Source organism: Mytilus galloprovincialis, chromosome 1 (genome assembly GCF_965363235.1).
Source record: "Mytilus galloprovincialis chromosome 1, xbMytGall1.hap1.1, whole genome shotgun sequence".
NCBI classification, from domain to species: domain Eukaryota; kingdom Metazoa; phylum Mollusca; class Bivalvia; order Mytilida; family Mytilidae; genus Mytilus; species Mytilus galloprovincialis.
The window spans coordinates 14,776,580-14,794,958 of record NC_134838.1 but is presented as its reverse complement, the minus strand read 5'-3'; the positions used below and the strand labels follow the sequence as shown (position 1 = coordinate 14,794,958).

Below are 18,379 nucleotides of genomic sequence, written 5' to 3'. Positions count from 1 at the left end.
GTAAAAAAAAAAAAGAAAAAAAAATCATTCCATAACAGTGACATTTTTTGTGAATTGAAGATTCAATTTGCACCCAATGCCAGATATAGTCGAATATCAAAGGAGAAACATTTATTGTCAAAATGCGCATCTTGTGTTTTAATGTTTTGTAACGGGGTTGTTTTTTCATCAACGCCCATGTTGAATAAGCGTATTTTATACCATCAGGATTGGTATAGACGTAAAATTATTGTAACTACCGTTTTACAAAGGAACTAATATTTCAGAAAATGAAAGAAGATACAACAGGGGAAATCTTAAATTACTAGTTAAAGAAGCTAAAACAATGATCAATAGAAAAATGAGAGTTTAAAAAACAATTGACAACATTTTAAATTAACAGTCTACTCTAGGCAAACAAGTCTTTTTTTTAGAAAAAAAAATGAAAAAATGGTAACGCATGGAAAAAATGAAAAAAATAAATGACATAACTGTATCAATTCCTTCCGTTTTCACGCGCTCTACGATTCTGCCTTGATAAGGTATCAACATTACGATCAAAACATCGGCAACATTCTCAAACGTTAACTGAATTGCGATCAACAATCACTGAATGATATATTATTTGTATATAATATAATTTTCGATGTGACGCGTCTTCTGATTGGTGGACAGTGTATTTTTATCAGCTCATAGACATAAATTTGTCATGTGACCATGGGTACCTCCGTGTTTTTAATGATTTATTCCAATTTAAAGAGGAATTTAGAATTAAATCATAAGGAATGACTGTATATTTTATGCTAGCTCGCCATCAAAGATGTTAGACTGAAATCGTAAATATATACAGGTCACAACACGTTTCGCGAATATAGTTCAATTGAGGCAACAGTAGTTAAATTTATTATAAATCGATAAATAAAACTAAGGGCATCGCATGAAATAAAAACGAAACAAGACCAGATGCTGCTAAGAATGCATGACCCGCCATGCTTAGTCAGAATGTCAATTTCGATAAAATAAGTTAAAACTTCACAAAATGGTTTTACATACAAAGAGTCTTTACTATTATTCAAAATCTAACTATCATGGACGAATTTTAGATAACTATAATGAGACTTGTAAAGATTTTATCAAAAGATTGAAGGGTTTTGATCTGATTTTTAAATGTGTCTGTGTAAAAGTGTTACAGAACTGACAACATACCCTAATCAAATTCGTGTCTTCATCACTAAGATTTATATGCTCATGCACTTGTATTTCACAGACAATGTTAGTGACCTATTCGACATTAATTTATTGCTATTATGCGATCGAAATCATGTTCGTCCGAGATTGTTTATATTAACTAATCACACCATTATAGGATTGGACCATTTATAGAAAAAGGAAAACTTCTGGTGATATCCTAGGGTTTTAGTTGGACTGGTAAAGATTTAATTAAAAGCCAATTCATAGATTTCAATCTGATTTTTCAATTTGTCTGTTGATAACTGTTACAAAACTGATATCTAACCCTTATTAAATTCGTGTTTAAATCAGTCAAATTCATATGTACATGCACGTGTATTTCAATTACAATTAATGTTAGTGACCTTTTTGACATTAATTAATTGCTATTATGCGATCGAAATCATTTTAAAAAAAAGGAAAATCTACCGGTTACATCCTAGTTTTAGCACATATCTATAAGTATAATCACCCGTATAATTCGTTTTTTTCGCGAAACAAGCAATTTCAATGTCTGCATGACTTTGATCAGTACTGTAGTAAAAACTAAACTAACAAAACTTATTTTATTTTTATTTTAAAAAAAATGAAAATCGAACTTAATTTTCCAAACGACCAAATATTATAATCTTAAAAAAACATTTTTGCACCACCCTTTTTTCAAAGTTGAATGACTACTCTGTCTCATTTTTCGAATTAATTGAATACAGATGTTGAAAATGTACATGTACATACATCAATTTCGGCATGCATTTTAAACGTAGCTAATTAAACTTATTGTGCACGTTTTTGATACGAGTGACAAAATTGAATGCATTATTTGATTCCAATTTGGAAACCCCCTGGTAATGTAATACATATTCAAACAAACCAACATGATAGTTTGGATAACATAATTGTATAAAATGTATTAAATTTTAAAATTTTCATATTGACAAAGAATAATTTTACGATAATGAAATAATTTCATTGCTTTTTTTACAAATTGTAAATCCTCAATTGATGTTGTTACGCTAAACAAGTAATCATAATGGATAAATAATATGTTTAACTAATAATTTTTTTAATCATATACAGCATATGAACGAATTGACGATCCAAAAGTTGTATGTGTTAGCGAACAAAGTTTATTATTCTGATTTTAAACCGACAAGTATTTAGTTTGCTGACGATGTTCGGTTTATCTATATTTGTTTTATCGAGTTGTAATATCACCACTGGGATCCCCTTTACCAACATTAGGTTTTTTTTCATAAAATATAAAACGTTTAAAACACAATTATGTGATGGTTAATATAAAGGTAAATTGTGTATGAATAAATGTCCTTGCTCACAGACTATTTTTAAAAGATTTGAAGACGACGATTGCAATCTGTATAGTGTTCAAAGATTATTTAATCAATGTCAATGTTTTCTTTTTGTATTTTTTTTTTACTGATCTGGATTTCCAAAATGAAATTGATGCGGTTAAAAAAAACACATAAAACGGGCGAATTCGTTTCTGACTTAATCATTAAAAAGTTTACCAAATATGAGCTTCAACTATAATTTCAGTTACCAGCTAACACAAAAGTAAATGTATAAGAAATTTGTTATCTAATTTGAAAGTAAAACATGAATATAAATCAAAATCTATTTTGTATATCTGTGCAATAAGGAAAGAAAATTAAAATCATTAAAATACAGAAATAAAAACTTTAAAAGCACACAACTACAGCAAAAAAATGCGAACAATCAAATACGAACGAAAACGTTAGTATTACAGTACATTTTGTCGCAGAAAAGTATAAACATACGCTCATGTAGGGACGAACAAGAAATACATGAAAGTAAAGTAGCATCACTAAAATCCGAACTCAGAAAAATATTTCTAAACAGAATATCCCTTATGAAATGGCAAAATCAACAGTTCGAACACATCAAACAAACGAATAATAAATGTCATATTCCTTGGTACAGATATTCCATATGTACAAACTGATGTATTTGGTATCTTTGAAATGGACGTATGAAGGCCGTACGTTGACCTAAAGGTGTAAATTTCTGCGTTATTTGGTATCTTTTGGAAATTTGTCTCATTGGCAATCATACCACATCTTCTTTTTTATCAAATTCTAAATAATTTCAAAATGTAATTTGTCAATATATGTAACGTTGTTCATTTCTCGGATTGTAATCAAGGTTATTATCTGTCACAGTTGTTGGATACACCAAATAGATGCAAGCTTTATTTAGTTCACGACATGAAACATAGTCTAATATGCACTGGAAGGCATCTAGAATCTTCTTTTAATTTAATTAATTTGAATAATATAGCATACAAAAAACGCTAGATTAGGATGCCGTTTGATCTTCAAAGCAATTATGTACTTAGCTTCAGCAATTTTGAATTTTAAAGCAAATTTAAGGCTAAATATTCTCCTGGAAAAATTAGATTTTATAAATCCTATCGATTACATAAAGAGCAAGAGAGGAAGCTTATTACAATTTGAGTGGGTTACCACTGACATGATTATTTTCATCAAACACTAATTATTTTTTTATTCACCTAATTGCATAGTTAATTAAAAGTATAATTACAACTGCAGAGTAGAAAAAAACAGCAAGTACCAAAAATTAGCATACAAATCGTTAAAAAATCAACACATTAAAAATTGCAAATAGGCAATACATTTTATACAAATGTGCATTAAAATACAAAAAAAAACTTATTTGAATTTTCTTTGATATAAAAATGGGCAAACAAAGAGATGAATGTATTACATGGACCCAGATATGTATTGTTTATTTTCCTTAGAGCAATTGCGGACTTTAGTTTCCTTTCAATCTTTTATTTCACTTTTCCAAAAGCTGCTGATAAGACGTCTGTTGTGAATTCAAATGAAACGTTTAGTCCATATTTATTTTGTTTTACATTTGAAGTCAGATTACTTTTATGATTTCTTATATACATCAATATATGTCTTTGATAGTTTTCTCTACAAAATGATAACTTATTAATTCAATTCATGATTTTATCATAAAAATTAAAAGATTTGTCAAAATAATCAATGAGAAAACTCTCCACAAGAGACCAAATGACGCTTTAGGTCAACGTACGGCCTTAAACAATGAACAGCCCATACCACACAGAAAGATATCAAAGGCCAAGAAATAACAAATGTAAAACAATATAAACGAGAAAAACTTACGGCCTAATCTATAAACATAGTATAGAAGAAACGAAGTATCGTACTGTAGGTGTCATTTATAAAAGCTATCTCGTTGAACAAAAGTACTATCCAATTCCAACGATCTTACGCAATTTTCAGGGAGTTTTAAAACACTAAACAATCATCATTTTCCTTATACAGTTTGATAGTTCGTGATTTATTTCATTCGTTTTTTTCTTTTATTAGACTCCTGCGCACCAACGTGTCCAGCTGAACATTTTTAAGATGTCAATTTCGGATGATAGTTGCATGTTTGATCGACTTGAAATATTTGACGGAACAACCAGTCGTATGTATTTAACAATAATGAAACAAAGAAACTACAGAAATAAGCAAACATGTAAATGAAGAAATTGAAAATGAAACAAAAAGATCAAAATCATTAAGATAAGACAGGGGTTGTATTCCATTTTTTAGAAACAACAATTTGAAATATGAAAATTAGAAAGATGTGGTAGGATTTAAAATGAAACAATTTCTATCAGAGACCTAATAATGTACACACTTATTACTTGTGGTCATCAATGAAATCAGAGTCAGTTATGCATAAAAATAAACTAATGTGGTATGATTACCAATGAGACAACCCTTAATGATAGGTTTCCTGACTAAGGACAAGCACTTTTTATGGTGGCCTTTAACACTATTTTATTGCAGTCTGCACCTACTTTTTGTCGATCAATTTAATAACAAAAGATACGCGAAAGATTTTTGACAATGTAATTGATGTATAAATTTAAATAACGTTTTACATATTGTGTTATTATCTAATATTTCTGAAAACTCTAAAATGTTCAATGCTTGTAGTTATTGAATTCAACTTAATTTTTACATGTATAATAATAGTAGCAAACTAATTTAGAAATCATGATTATTGTCCGAATTATTTGATTAAGAGTCCAGAAGACTGATGACATTATGTGGTACCACATCGCTTGATATCATGTCAACCGGTGATAGTTTGTTGGTAGTATTTATTTCGGACTACATGTTAGAAAGCAGAGGATTTCTAGCTGAAATTAAATTCATCACAGAAGTCAAAGAGAACGATGAGCAGATTGTGGAGAACAGATCAACTCAACGTAAGTAAATTCTTCAGCTGTAAGTAACACTAAAAAGTGAAATAGAAGCAGTATATCAAAGTCGAATTTCAAACTCATTATGCACGATGTATGTAAATTAATATTCCCTTTCGACATGACACTTATGTTTTTCTTGAAACTGTTATCAATAATTTACATTTCTAAAAGCTTTATATTTAAAGTATTGTATTATCCATTACGTTTTTAATCGTGAAGTACTATTTTATAATATGGAACATTATTTTTTCATGTATATAAATATATACGTCGTCCAAGTATTTGACCTATAGCAGTTAAGAATTGAAGTATGATGAATTTAAAAGAAAAATATCTACTACTAAACACTAGTGTGTGGGCTGTTTATAATGAATGATTATTGAAGGGGTTAAAAAAAAACTATTCACCCTGACAATACTTTCAGCATTTTATATTTTATTAGAACCGAAATTTGTAAATATCTTCATACGTTTCATAAGTTAGAACGTCATGCTGGTCATATTGGTTGCGAAAGTAAGTTATTGAACACAATTTATTGAAAACGATGTTACAGCTTAGAAAAAAAGGACTAGACAATTGGAATATTTATAATCATCTTAGATTCATTTCAAAGACTTTTATTTGTGTCAATGTCAAAGAAAGGTCTAAGATCTTAAGTATGCATTTTAGGTTCAGTAGTATTCTATATTCTAAATTATAAGATAGATGAGATTCGAGAACTCTTTGAAACGACGGTTTTCGAGAGATATAAAATCATCAATATACATGAAAGTAAAATTAAAGATCTTTGTCCAATGCCTTTTGTTTTTTTGGCTTGAGAAGGTTTTGTGTGAATTCTGCTTCATCTGATTGAAAAAAAATTAGCATTAACCATGCCCAACATTCGAAATGATTGTCCCATCTTCCATCTCAAGATATGTGGACTTGAATTTAATAAGCAGTAAATCATTAAGTACATTGTAAAATATTACAAAAACATCACATCAATAGATATAAAATTTTTATAGTAAAGAAATATGAAAAACTAGTTTAAAAGTTTCTGAATCAATTGCTATGAACTCTTTAGTTTTCAGATTTTAGTAAAGATTTCATCACTGTGAGTGAAACAAACAGAGAATTGATGGTCAAATCCATTATACACTTTGCGTTTAACAATGTGAAGCACGTCTGAGCCAGTGACAGCTCAGTAGCATAGGTTCGAATGCGGGCGAGGGAATAACCAAAAATTTGCGAAAGCAAATTTACAGATCTAACATTGTTTGGTTGATGTTTAGACGAGTTGTATATACATAATGTACACAGCCGTGTATCACCATCACTGCTGGTGATCCGATGGATAAATCTGTTGTAGAGTTGTCACTGGCTCAGACGTACTTATAAATATTATTATTTTCTGTGACTGTATCTTACATTAATTTGTAGGATCCTTTACTATAGATAGTTTAGATGATCTGTAAGAATCACGTCTTCATGCCTTATATATCATGTAATGTAGTACGACGCTAGATTAAAACTGACGTGGATAGGTAACACCCGGCCACCGAAAGCTTCATTTTTTATGAAGCCCAGGTGGTCGTCTGGTCTAGTGCACCGGTTACATTGCAGGCGATTTGGTGTCACGATATCTCAGTAGCATGGGTTCGAATCAGGCGAGGGAAGAACCATAAATTTGCGAAAGCAAATTTTCAGATCTAACATTGTTGTGTTGATGTTTAGACGAGTTGTATACATATACATGGAACTGTTAACTTGTTACTTATTTTACTTATTATTTTATGAATATATATATTCAATATATGTGTGTGTGTGTGTTTTAGGATGTGTAATTAAAATCGAAGGTTCTATGAAGGGAACTATAACTAGTCCAGGATACCCGGATGTGTATGAAAACAATATCAATTGTTCTACGACAATCATAGCTCCTCTTCCAGATCATCAAATTATGATACAGTTTACACACATGGAGATTGAGGAATCAGACAACTGCTCATTTGATAGAGTTTCACTTTTTCTCGACTCTTATTCAGGTAAAAAAAAAAGTAATAAAAATGTCCGTTTGAGTAGCTATTTAGAAAGGTTTTTATTTTTTTTTAGAAAAATATATCAAATTGACACAAAACACGTTTTCATTTTCTGATGTTCTTATTCTGATTTGAAACGATACAAAATCGTAACGTATTATATATCGAAATCATAGTTGATTCCCTTTTATCTGGTGCAAATTTGTGACCATTCGTCATAGTTATAATTATGACACAATATGATGTTTCTAGACTTATTGCAATGTAGAAAAAACAAACATTGCTCCAGTTAAAACATGGATGAGAGATTTGAACAACACATACTCATAAATCAAAAATAATTTGTTAAAGGTCTAAAATTTAGCTGTAATGAATATCAATCATAACGATTTGTATTTGTATAATTGATATAACAGGATTTATTTTTACATAACTGATTCTTGAAGTCGTCTTATTATATTAGCGTTTTTTTCAAAATTATCAAAAATAAAAGGAAATGGGTGTTGTTGTTTTCTTGTTGTTGGTGGTGTTTTGTTTTTGTTTTGTGTTTTTTTTTTTTTGTGTTTTTTTTTTTTTTGTGTTTTTTTTTATGGAAAATTTTGTGCCACGCAATTATTGTTCATCAATATTGTTTACAGTGACAAAAGCAGGTAAACATAGTTAGCAGTATTTCCTAGGGCACTGACAACACAGTTTTTAAATTATGATTTATTCCTTAAAGTTGGTTTATTCATGTTGACATGCAATTCTTCAATCTTAATTTGAAGTTGACATGATCAAGTCAAAATATTGAAATATTTGTAAAAGTATTATCAAATTTGATACTTTTATACTATTTTGATCTTCAAAGATTTGTTAATTGATGTAAACTTAGATGTGCAAGAACTCATACGAAAGAGCAAGTTGCCAATGTCGAAAGAGTAATGAGTCTTATTATATTTCTACAAGATTATAAATTTCAATTCAAAGCAATTGAAGTGATATTAAATGAAAACAAACGCTTCACAGACACATTCGTAACGATGACATCAGTTTTCACTTCCTTGTGTTCAAAGGATAAAATATGTTATTGATGAGAAATTTATAGCAATACAAATCTTTATCATTCCTACGCTTTTACAAGTTACGTAACAATATTCAGAAATAGAAAGAAAAAAAAGAAAACCAAATAAATGCATTTGCACCGTGTATCTTTTAATGCTTCATATGTATACAATCGATTACAAAGGCATTGAGATCGTTACAAAGTTAAACATACCACTAATAGTAAACGTTGTAGTAAAGCTGAACTTTTTTGTCTTATATTGGTTTATTAGTAAGGTATGATACTTTACTTCTTTTAGTCCTTATATTTCTCCATATCACAATGCGTTTAAGGTTTACACCGACATGTTATTCAAAGTTAAGAAAGACCCTTTGAAAATGAAGTTGTAAGAATTATTTTCATATTTATCAAAGGTACCAGACTTATATTTCATACACAAGACACGCGTTTCGTCTACATAATACTCATCAGTGACGCTCAGATCAAAATAGTTATAAAGCCAAACAAGTACAAAGTTGAAGAGCATTGATGACCAAAATTCCAAATACGGCTAAGGTTATCTATGTCTGGGATAAGAAAATCCTTAGTATTTCGAATAATTCATACCTTTTCAAACAGTAAATAAATAAATAATAATGACCATTTAACTATTATCCATGTTAACACCGAAGTGCTGACTACAGGGCTGGTGATAATTTCGAGGAGGAAATGTCCACCAGCAGTGGTATCGACCCAGTGGTGTAAATAATTATCATCAAAAGTACCAGGCTTATAATTTAATACACCAGACGAGCGTTTCGTCTACATGAGACTCCCCAGTGACGCTTAGATCTAAATAGTAATCGTTGGATAATTTTGCCCAAATAAACAAAGATTAAAGTAATCGACAGAGAACTGAACAGACAGTCAGTTTATCTATATTTTTGTACCGTACCTAAGACATTCAAAAAGTAGAAAAGAAGTTTCATGTAAATTTTCACGAAGATGCATTGGTCAAACATACGGATTTCAATGATAAACAAATATCTATACAAAATGTCAAGCTCCTAATGATTCAGTGTCTGTTCTAAATTTCACGGAGTCTATCAAAGATGTGTTATCAACACACGTTTCTTCTTCAATTGTTAGCTCAGTTGGTATTTGGTTGGGTTATGATCCAATTAACTTATACTCCAGGTCTGTTTTATTCATATATATATACATAGCAAAATACCAAATGAATTTCCCGTATGAAAATCCTAATGTCAATGTCGTGTTCTTGAAGTTCTATACCATGTCAGTTTGTAACAAATGCCGGCTGACTATAAAGAATACAAATCCTATTGTTAAAGTTCAATTAGTTGATTAAAGATCTGTTGATATTTCCATGTTGATCTTCAGTGTCTTTTATCTATGATTGATTCGAACAACTGATTTTTTTTTCCAGACTGAATTGTTAGTGATTCAGAAAACTCTTTTATAAAGCTTCTCAATATTCTATATAAATGTTCCGTGACAATATACTACAATAATCCAAACTATAACAACAACTTTATTGCATCAACATTTTAGACTTTTTTATATCAGGAAAGTGGTTTCAAGTCATAAAAAAGTAAAAACACAACAATACTGAACTCCGAGGAAAATTCAAAACTGAAATTCTCTAATCAAATGGCATAATCAAATGATAAAATACTACAAATGAACGAACAACAACTGTCATATTCTGGACTTAGTACAGGCATTTTCAAATGTAGAAAATGGTGGATTGAACCTGATTTAATAGCGCTAAACCTCTCTTTTGTATGACAGTCGCATCAAATTCCATTTTATTTACAACGATGCGTGAACGAAACACAAATAATAGGTTAAATTGTCAAAATAGGGATACAGCAGTCAAAAAAGTATTTGTCACCATGAGATCAATTAGTTGATCTTTTTTGTCCAAAGTTAAGAAATATATTTTAGACATTGTGTTGCTTCAAATATATTTTTTTTACTTCTTCAAATTTGTCTTTAGATTCACCAGAAGTTATGCTATGTGCACAATCAGCATCAGATAAGTTGTACTTTTCAAGGGATGGCTTACTGAAAATAAGGTTTACAACAGACAACTTAATAACATGGACAGGATTCTCTGCAAATTATACTGTAATTCCACGTCAAGGTAAAAGTCTTTATTCAGATAGAGATTTTCAATAGACAACACAATCGTTGATTCTAAAAGAGAGTTAATAGGTGTACATATCTAAACTGCGTATCAGAAATGGATGCTGGCTTAAGTTTTGTTGCAGTTCAATGTTTCTTATGTTTTGCTATTTTCTTAATATTGATGAATTTCCCTCAATTTGTTTTTCGCTTAATCAATATAAGACTTTTGAACAGTGATATACTACTGTTACTGCTACCAAATAAAGTATCCATGAACTTATACGGACCACATGGGTCATTGTCTGGAGGGTTCACAAAATCACTAGACACGAAATCAATTTCAAAATTAAAGATCTAGTTAAACTTTGAGACTCCATACCAAAATGAAGACATCTTGATAGGGAATACTAAACTGTTGCTAAAACTGTTGTTGGGCTATACATACTTTGATTAAAACCTTTCAATTTAACCACATGACACAATTAATCTTGTGTGTCCTTATCCTTGGAAAATTCTAGTAAAACAACAACCCCTTCCGAAACACACATTGCATTTCAGTGAAGACTTTGTCCAAGGTTATTATTTAATACACGATACTTTGATAATCTCCAACCATATAAGTTTTAAAAAAAAATGGTATGTGTTAGGGACGACATCAAAAGTTCAATGTAGGATAAAAAAAAACTTAATTCATATAGTTTTTTTTCACTGACCCCCTACTCCCCTCTTAACTTAATTTGGGAAAATTGTATAAAATCGATGTAAATTAAACAAAACTACAGCAATTTTGACCACAACCCTCCCCCCAAAAACCCAAGCTATTTGAATTAATTTTTTTCTCCTTCATTGATTTTTTGGTGTCGTCCCTTACTATCAAGTTATTATACCAAACGTTCGACCATATGTCTCTTCTTAACAATCTGAAATTTATAACAAATGTATACCAAATGCAAGTTATACGATTACATTTTTTAAAGAAAAAAATATCTGCGATTTAGAAATATGCAGAAAAGAAATAAATTGACCGGTTTTTTTGTTGCATTTTACTGGACGTATTCTCTACGTCTCATTTAATCAAAGCAATTAAAATAATTCTTTCAGGAGCCTGTAATTCTGTTGTTGTCGTTTGTTTATGTGTTACATATTTTTTTTTTCGTTCATTTTTGGACATAAATAAGGCCGTTAGTTTTCTCGTTTGAATTGTTTTACATTGACATTTCGGGGCCTTTTATAGCTGCCTATGCGGTATGGGCTTTGTTCTTTGTTGAAGGCCGTACGGTGACCTATAGTTGTTAATTTCTGTGTCATTTAGGTCTCTTTTGGAGAGTTGTCTCATTGGCAATCATACCATATCTTCTTTTTATATTTAGTGTTGTAGAGACATGACAGTTTTTTAAATGACAAAATTTACCAGCTTTTGTTATGATACATTCCATATTTTTTTCAAACAAAATATTAAAAACAGACTAACCCGTTAAGATATTTGAGTAAAAATATGAAGTAAAATTGTAATGAATGCATCTTGTCTATTACAATGTTGCTATGTATTTTTATTGTAATGTTCACAAGCGAAAATTAGGTAATGTTTGCTGTTTTTGTGCTTATTTCCTTATGAGAAAATAAGAAATGTTTTCATTTATATATATATATATATATATATATATATATATATATATATATATATATATATATATATATATATATATATATATATATATATATATATATATATATATATATATATATATATATATATTACTTTAAAATCATGTTTACTTGTTTTCCATTTATTTTGAAAAATTCTCATTTGAACACATTATAAACTGACTTTTTGCTCTGTTTAAGTATTCAAAGTTTTTTGATACCAAGAGAATTTTAATATGAACAATCCTGATTTTCCTTTTTGAACGATTAATCGACATCTTAACTTATATTCATGAATTTTAAATTTTAAAATATGATAAACTGATGTAATGGATCAATTTCGAATTATTAATCAGAACCCTCTATATTTTTTGACGTAATAAGGCTGTGAATGTCCTGTTCCATTTTCAGATCATACATAATAACTAAGTACACAAACCATTAATTGAAAATTCATAGACATATTTTTAGATCGTATTTTTATTTTCATCTCTTAATTCCATGTATGTGAATTTTGTTTTAGTGTGCTATCCAAGATGTCAAAACAACAGTGTCTGTATCAAAGATGGACGAAACTACAGGTAATTGATAATATTTCACTTTGTATGTTTTCAATAGATTATCCAAACTACCACAGTATAAACGAGAAACTTGTGAAAATCTTTTTTACTTTAAAAATTTGTGTCAGATGTTCTGTCTCTAAAATGCAGGCTAAAATTAATTTTGCCCCACAACACCCATTTTCATTTTTATGATATGCAGCAATAGATCTTAAAAATGTCATTTGCAAAGATGTGAGCATTTCTAGCTTTCTTTTCTTTCGATTTGAGACCCAATTAATACCAATGCAAAAAGAAAGCCATTTATTTTAAATTTATATCGAAAAGGAACTCTAACCTAACAATATGTTTAGCTTATTCTGTTCTTTAACTAATGTTCTTCTTACTTAAAGTGTCAATTTCAATTTTTTTAAACTTTCAATTTCAAATAAGTACATCTCTAAGTGAAGTTATCACGGGAATAGAGATCTACTATAGTACATATGGCGTCGTTATCTATTCTTTGCGTTATAAAAAAATATAACTTAGTTCATGATTCTAGTCTCTATATAGGTTTATAAGGATAATAATTGTTTATCGTAACAGTACTTTTTATAAGGCTTGAATTTTCTCAGTGTAATGACTTTTCTAATAATAAAAAAACAACTGGTATGATTTTTGTTCATGTAATATATGAATATCAGAGCTTATCTACAGAGATAAAGCTTCCTCTGTACATGTTATACATGAAAATTCAATGCTATCGAATAGAACTTTTATAATAAAGATTGTAACAAATCAAAACTTCACTTGATCAATTTTATGCAACCAAATTACTTTTCTTGATTTGTCTTTATTTGGAATGACGAAAGTTGATTATTTGAAATCAACAGATGTATTATCACCGAAACGATTTAAAGGCTAACTTCCTAAACAGATCCAAATGTTGATATCTTTAATAAGATTTGTTCACTATTGTAACTATTATCTTAAACATATAACTAAATCAGCTGCATGCAAATGGTGTAAAATACCTTGCGTTCTATTTTTACATTTTGCACAGAAAAATTTACAGAACAAGACATTATTTATTTGTATATTATTTTGAATTACATATACACGGTTTTAAATGGTCTTTCGCGTGCTTCTTGTGAATCTTATGAAGACGAAACGCGCGTCCCATATTTTAAACTGGTATATTTAAAAGGTTATTTTGCTACATTTTTAGTTTGGGTATTGAAACCGCTTTCTTCTCTTGTTAACCAATACACATTCAACATTGTCATTTTTATTGACATTTTAATAGCTCCGACCGATCTTTCAGCGGTCAGACTACTTTCGATATATAGAATTATTTGTCATTCTTAAAGTACACACTAGAGGACTGAAACCTTTAAAAGATCCAAAGCCTATAAGACTGACCTGATTTTAAATGAATACAGACTTTCTTCATGGTCATAAAATCTAGCTACCAAATGTTTGTCTGACAGAAAGAACACAGAAAAGAGAACAATGCAATAAATAATATAACATTTGCTAGGAATAAATTTGAATTTATTTTGATGTGCCTTTGTTTTACTTCCTTTGTTGCGGCTTATTTAAGAAGCCATGAATTGTAGCTTAAAGCTTTACAAATTGAACAAACAGATAAAAAAAAAAACAATAAAGACCCATCTTTTGTGCATTTTTTGGTCCTGAGTGTTTTTACATTTATTTGCATTGTCACGAAGTGTTGTCCTTTTAGCGTTATTTTTAACATTGCCATGTAAACTAAAGGTTTGGCTAGCGATAAAACCAGGTTCAGTCCAACATTTTTATCAAAGGTAACCTGTAAAGAAATATGACAGTTGTTATCAAATAATCCGTCTCTATGTATGTAGTATTAGCGTTTATTCTATTGCACCTCAGTGTTTCTGTTGTTCCGTTGTTATCCTCTTATAGTTGATGTGTTTCCCTCGGTTTAAGTTTGTATACTACTATTGCCTTTATTTGATGGATACTGAAAAAGAACTTTGTATCTGAGGTTCATTTGGTCAAAATTACAGCAGTATTTCATAGACTTAGTTTGGACAATTGTTATGTTTCCAATCATTGTTCGTTCACTGTCATCTTTAAAGTCCAGTGTTTAAGTTAGGATTTTAGCGTTTTAGTCACAAGAAGAATAAGTAAAATAGGACGTGTGCAGTATAAAACTAAGGTGATTTCAGAAATTGCTTGTTACTATATAAAACAAATGTATTGTTGTATACTTCCAATGAGACAGCAATCGCCAAAAAAGTACAGTTAATATGCTATTGTTCAGAAAAGCTATTATTGATTCAAATTCAAATAAAGCTTATCTTCAATGGACCCGTAGGTTTCAAAAACAAATCAACATAACTTCAAATGATATATAGAATGAGATGAACGGAATATCCAACCCTTTTATTATTGAAAAAAAGAAAAATACATCACATCATGAATAATTACAGAACAATAGTGTATGCCTATTTTTGAAAAACATGTTAAATTATTTACTTATCACACTAATATTTGGAAGGAAAAAAGATCTTTATAATGTACAAAAAATCAGAAATGCCTCTGCAATATAAAATATATCATTTATACATTTTTTTAATTCTAGATGTATTAAAGGACAAAAATGTGCAACCAACTTGTGCAACCATGGTCACTGCATTAAAAAGGGACTTGCCGACGTACAATGCTTTTGCCATGAAGGATATAATGGTTTATTCTGTACAGACGAAATGAAAATCGTAAGTCATACTTGTATATTAAATCTTCTTATTGTATACATTGTATTTAAAAGTGTTGCAAATTAAACGGTATTGCTATTCTTTTCATTTGATATTTTTTCTCTAGAAACGCATTGAAGTTCTCAAATACAAATATTATTTGATACATTTTCGTATTTCATGTGTCGTTGATTTGGAAATTCGTAGGTCTGTTAACTATGTGTTTTAGGCTGAATAAATCTAACGTATGTATTAAGGTATGTATGTAAGTATGTAAGTCTGTAGCTATGAAGGTGCATATTTTGTTCATTTGAGATGATGTGAAAGGAGGTACAAAAATTGTTTTTTTTAATAAAGTTCCACTTTTCGGATGGTTTCTTAAATTGTTTGAAAGTTAGGTTGTCAATTTTGACAAAAAAATGTATTACGTTTAACTCGATTTAATAAAATAAAAAGTGTCAAATGTAACTTTTTTCAATAAACTTAAAATGTCCAAAAGTAACTTGTTTCAATAAACTAAAAATTGCAAAAGTGCTGAAAGTTTATGAGTAAATTATACAGCCTCTTTCTCGCCAATCTGAAAAAAAGCAATATAAATTCTTTTTATAAGGGTTAATCTTAAAAGTTTGCGTAATTTGCATATGAAGAAGATAGCCAGAATGCACATAAATTTTGCTCAACAGAAAAAGTAATTTTCAAGCTATTTTCAATTCACTTTATCATCGTGTTCATAAATGATTTCAAAGTTGACTGCATATTATGTTCAATTAGTACAAATTCCTAGATCAAAGAACATGGTTAACCAATTATGTAATAACACGTAAACGATTAATTATCAGACACAGTGTACGCAAGATGTAATTAATCAAGATTCTATATGGGTTCTATGCGTTCATGTATCAAAATCCAGTGCTAATAGTTAACTAACAATTAAGAATAAGATGTGACACGATTGAAATATTACCTTTTGCTCATTTTAGACTGAAAAGAAGAGATTTTTAAAAATTTTGTTATGGAGAAGGAAATCAGACGCAGGAAAGGAGTAGGTCCAGTAAGACCCCTTTTCGGCCCCAAAATATAATTGTTTTGCCAAATTGTTAAAATGTAAACTTTTAGTTATTTATTATAAAGTAGAATACTTCTGCCACATAAATATGTGCTGTTTTTGACAATACAATAAACATATATCAGGTACTAGCATCACTATGTCGTGCTAAATTACTAAAATCTTCACAATTTCAGCATTTGAGTTAAATTTTAGACGGTATCCGTCTTAAATTGAAGGTAGCCGCATTTGTGTTCATTTTTAATATTTAAATGTTAGTTGTATTTGTTGATGACACATAATATATTTAAAGGTTGAGAATGAACACGGATGCGGCCACTTTCATTTTTGGGAAACAACATCTGAAAAGTGATATATTATGGTATATGTGATAGATGTTTCATATTAAAGCTTGAATTTGAACGTCTGAAATGACTAAATCAGTTAAAATCTTTCAAATGAACTATTTAAATCGACTTAAGTAGACACTAAGGTGTTTAAAAAGTGTTCAAAATCTTTCATCCGATGAACCTGAAATTTGAGGTTTGGACTTTACCGGAACTACTACTTTATAAAATGTCGTTTTCATTTTTTTCCAGCACTGCGTCGATATCGCTTCTGGACTATCAATCCCCGAGGTATTATCAGCTCAGTAATTTCATTTTATTTTTATATATACCTCTAAACTTGGAAGAATAAAATAAAATCTTGCCCCTGTTACGTCTGATTTTGTTTACAAAGGGAAAAAATAATCTGTTTTTTAGAGAAAAAAATCGAAATTTAAGTTATTTTGTTTAAACTGATGGCAAAAATGCCAAAATATAATTCTTAGATGTAAGTGGACAAGTTGATGGTTTGTGGTGGGCTTCGTGTGGTTTATTCTTTAGTTTTCTCTGTTGTGTCATGTGTACTATTGGTTGTCTGTTTGTCTTTTTATTTTTTAGCCATGGCGTTGTCAGTTTATTTTCAATCTATGAGTTTGACTGTTGCTCTGGTATCTTTCGCCCCTCTTTTTTATATATATATATATATATATATATATATATATATATATATATATATATATATATATATATATATATATATATATATATATATATATATATATATATATATATATATATATGTGTCTACGGAAAGGAAAGTGTTGACTTGTAAATAAATGATCAACAGACTAAAGCACTTAATTTTCGAATTAAATAATTAGAAGAATAAGAAGTAGCTAGTATTATACTTAAACTTCACTTTTCTCTATAAAGATAGTGTCTTCTTACTAAGTAATTAAAAGTTTAATGAATATGTGTAACGCATCAATCTTATCGAACTTAAACAGATACAGTTAAGTTTTCCAACTTTTTAGAATTTTTAAAAAGCTTGTATACCGTCTTTGTAAAACGTCATAAGTGTCTAACCAGAAAGTTAATGAACCTGCAGGAGAATGTCAAAGACCGTGTTTTTCTAAAAAAAAAAAAAAAAAAAGTTCATCAGAAGATACTAAAACCTTGTCAAATATTCCGTTTAACTTCACATATATTGAACGATTTTATTGAAGTATAGATTATGGGTGCTAACATTGTTTATCGTCTTAAGAACGTGTTATATCATTCTTTTATTTGTCTTTATAAATATTACTTTAACTGTTTAGTCTGTTTTTGATGATATACAACATACGTGACTTTGTACTTATTCATCCAGTCATTGTGCGATTGTGCAAGATAAT

At 29.4% G+C, this 18,379-nt stretch overlaps 1 protein-coding gene across 1 annotated transcript in view; it reads left to right on the top strand.

Annotated features, from left to right (window-relative positions):
* Window positions 1–18,379, top strand: part of LOC143066598 (mannan-binding lectin serine protease 1-like) — a 93,769-nt gene that overhangs the window by 40,918 nt on the left and 34,472 nt on the right. The window contains exons 5-10 of the mRNA XM_076239470.1: window positions 4,608–4,710; window positions 5,318–5,503; window positions 7,318–7,527; window positions 10,566–10,712; window positions 12,864–12,921; window positions 15,503–15,635. Of these exons, the coding sequence (XP_076095585.1) occupies window positions 4,608–4,710; window positions 5,318–5,503; window positions 7,318–7,527; window positions 10,566–10,712; window positions 12,864–12,921; window positions 15,503–15,635 (837 nt within the window). The remainder of the gene's footprint in view (window positions 1–4,607; window positions 4,711–5,317; window positions 5,504–7,317; window positions 7,528–10,565; window positions 10,713–12,863; window positions 12,922–15,502; window positions 15,636–18,379) is intronic.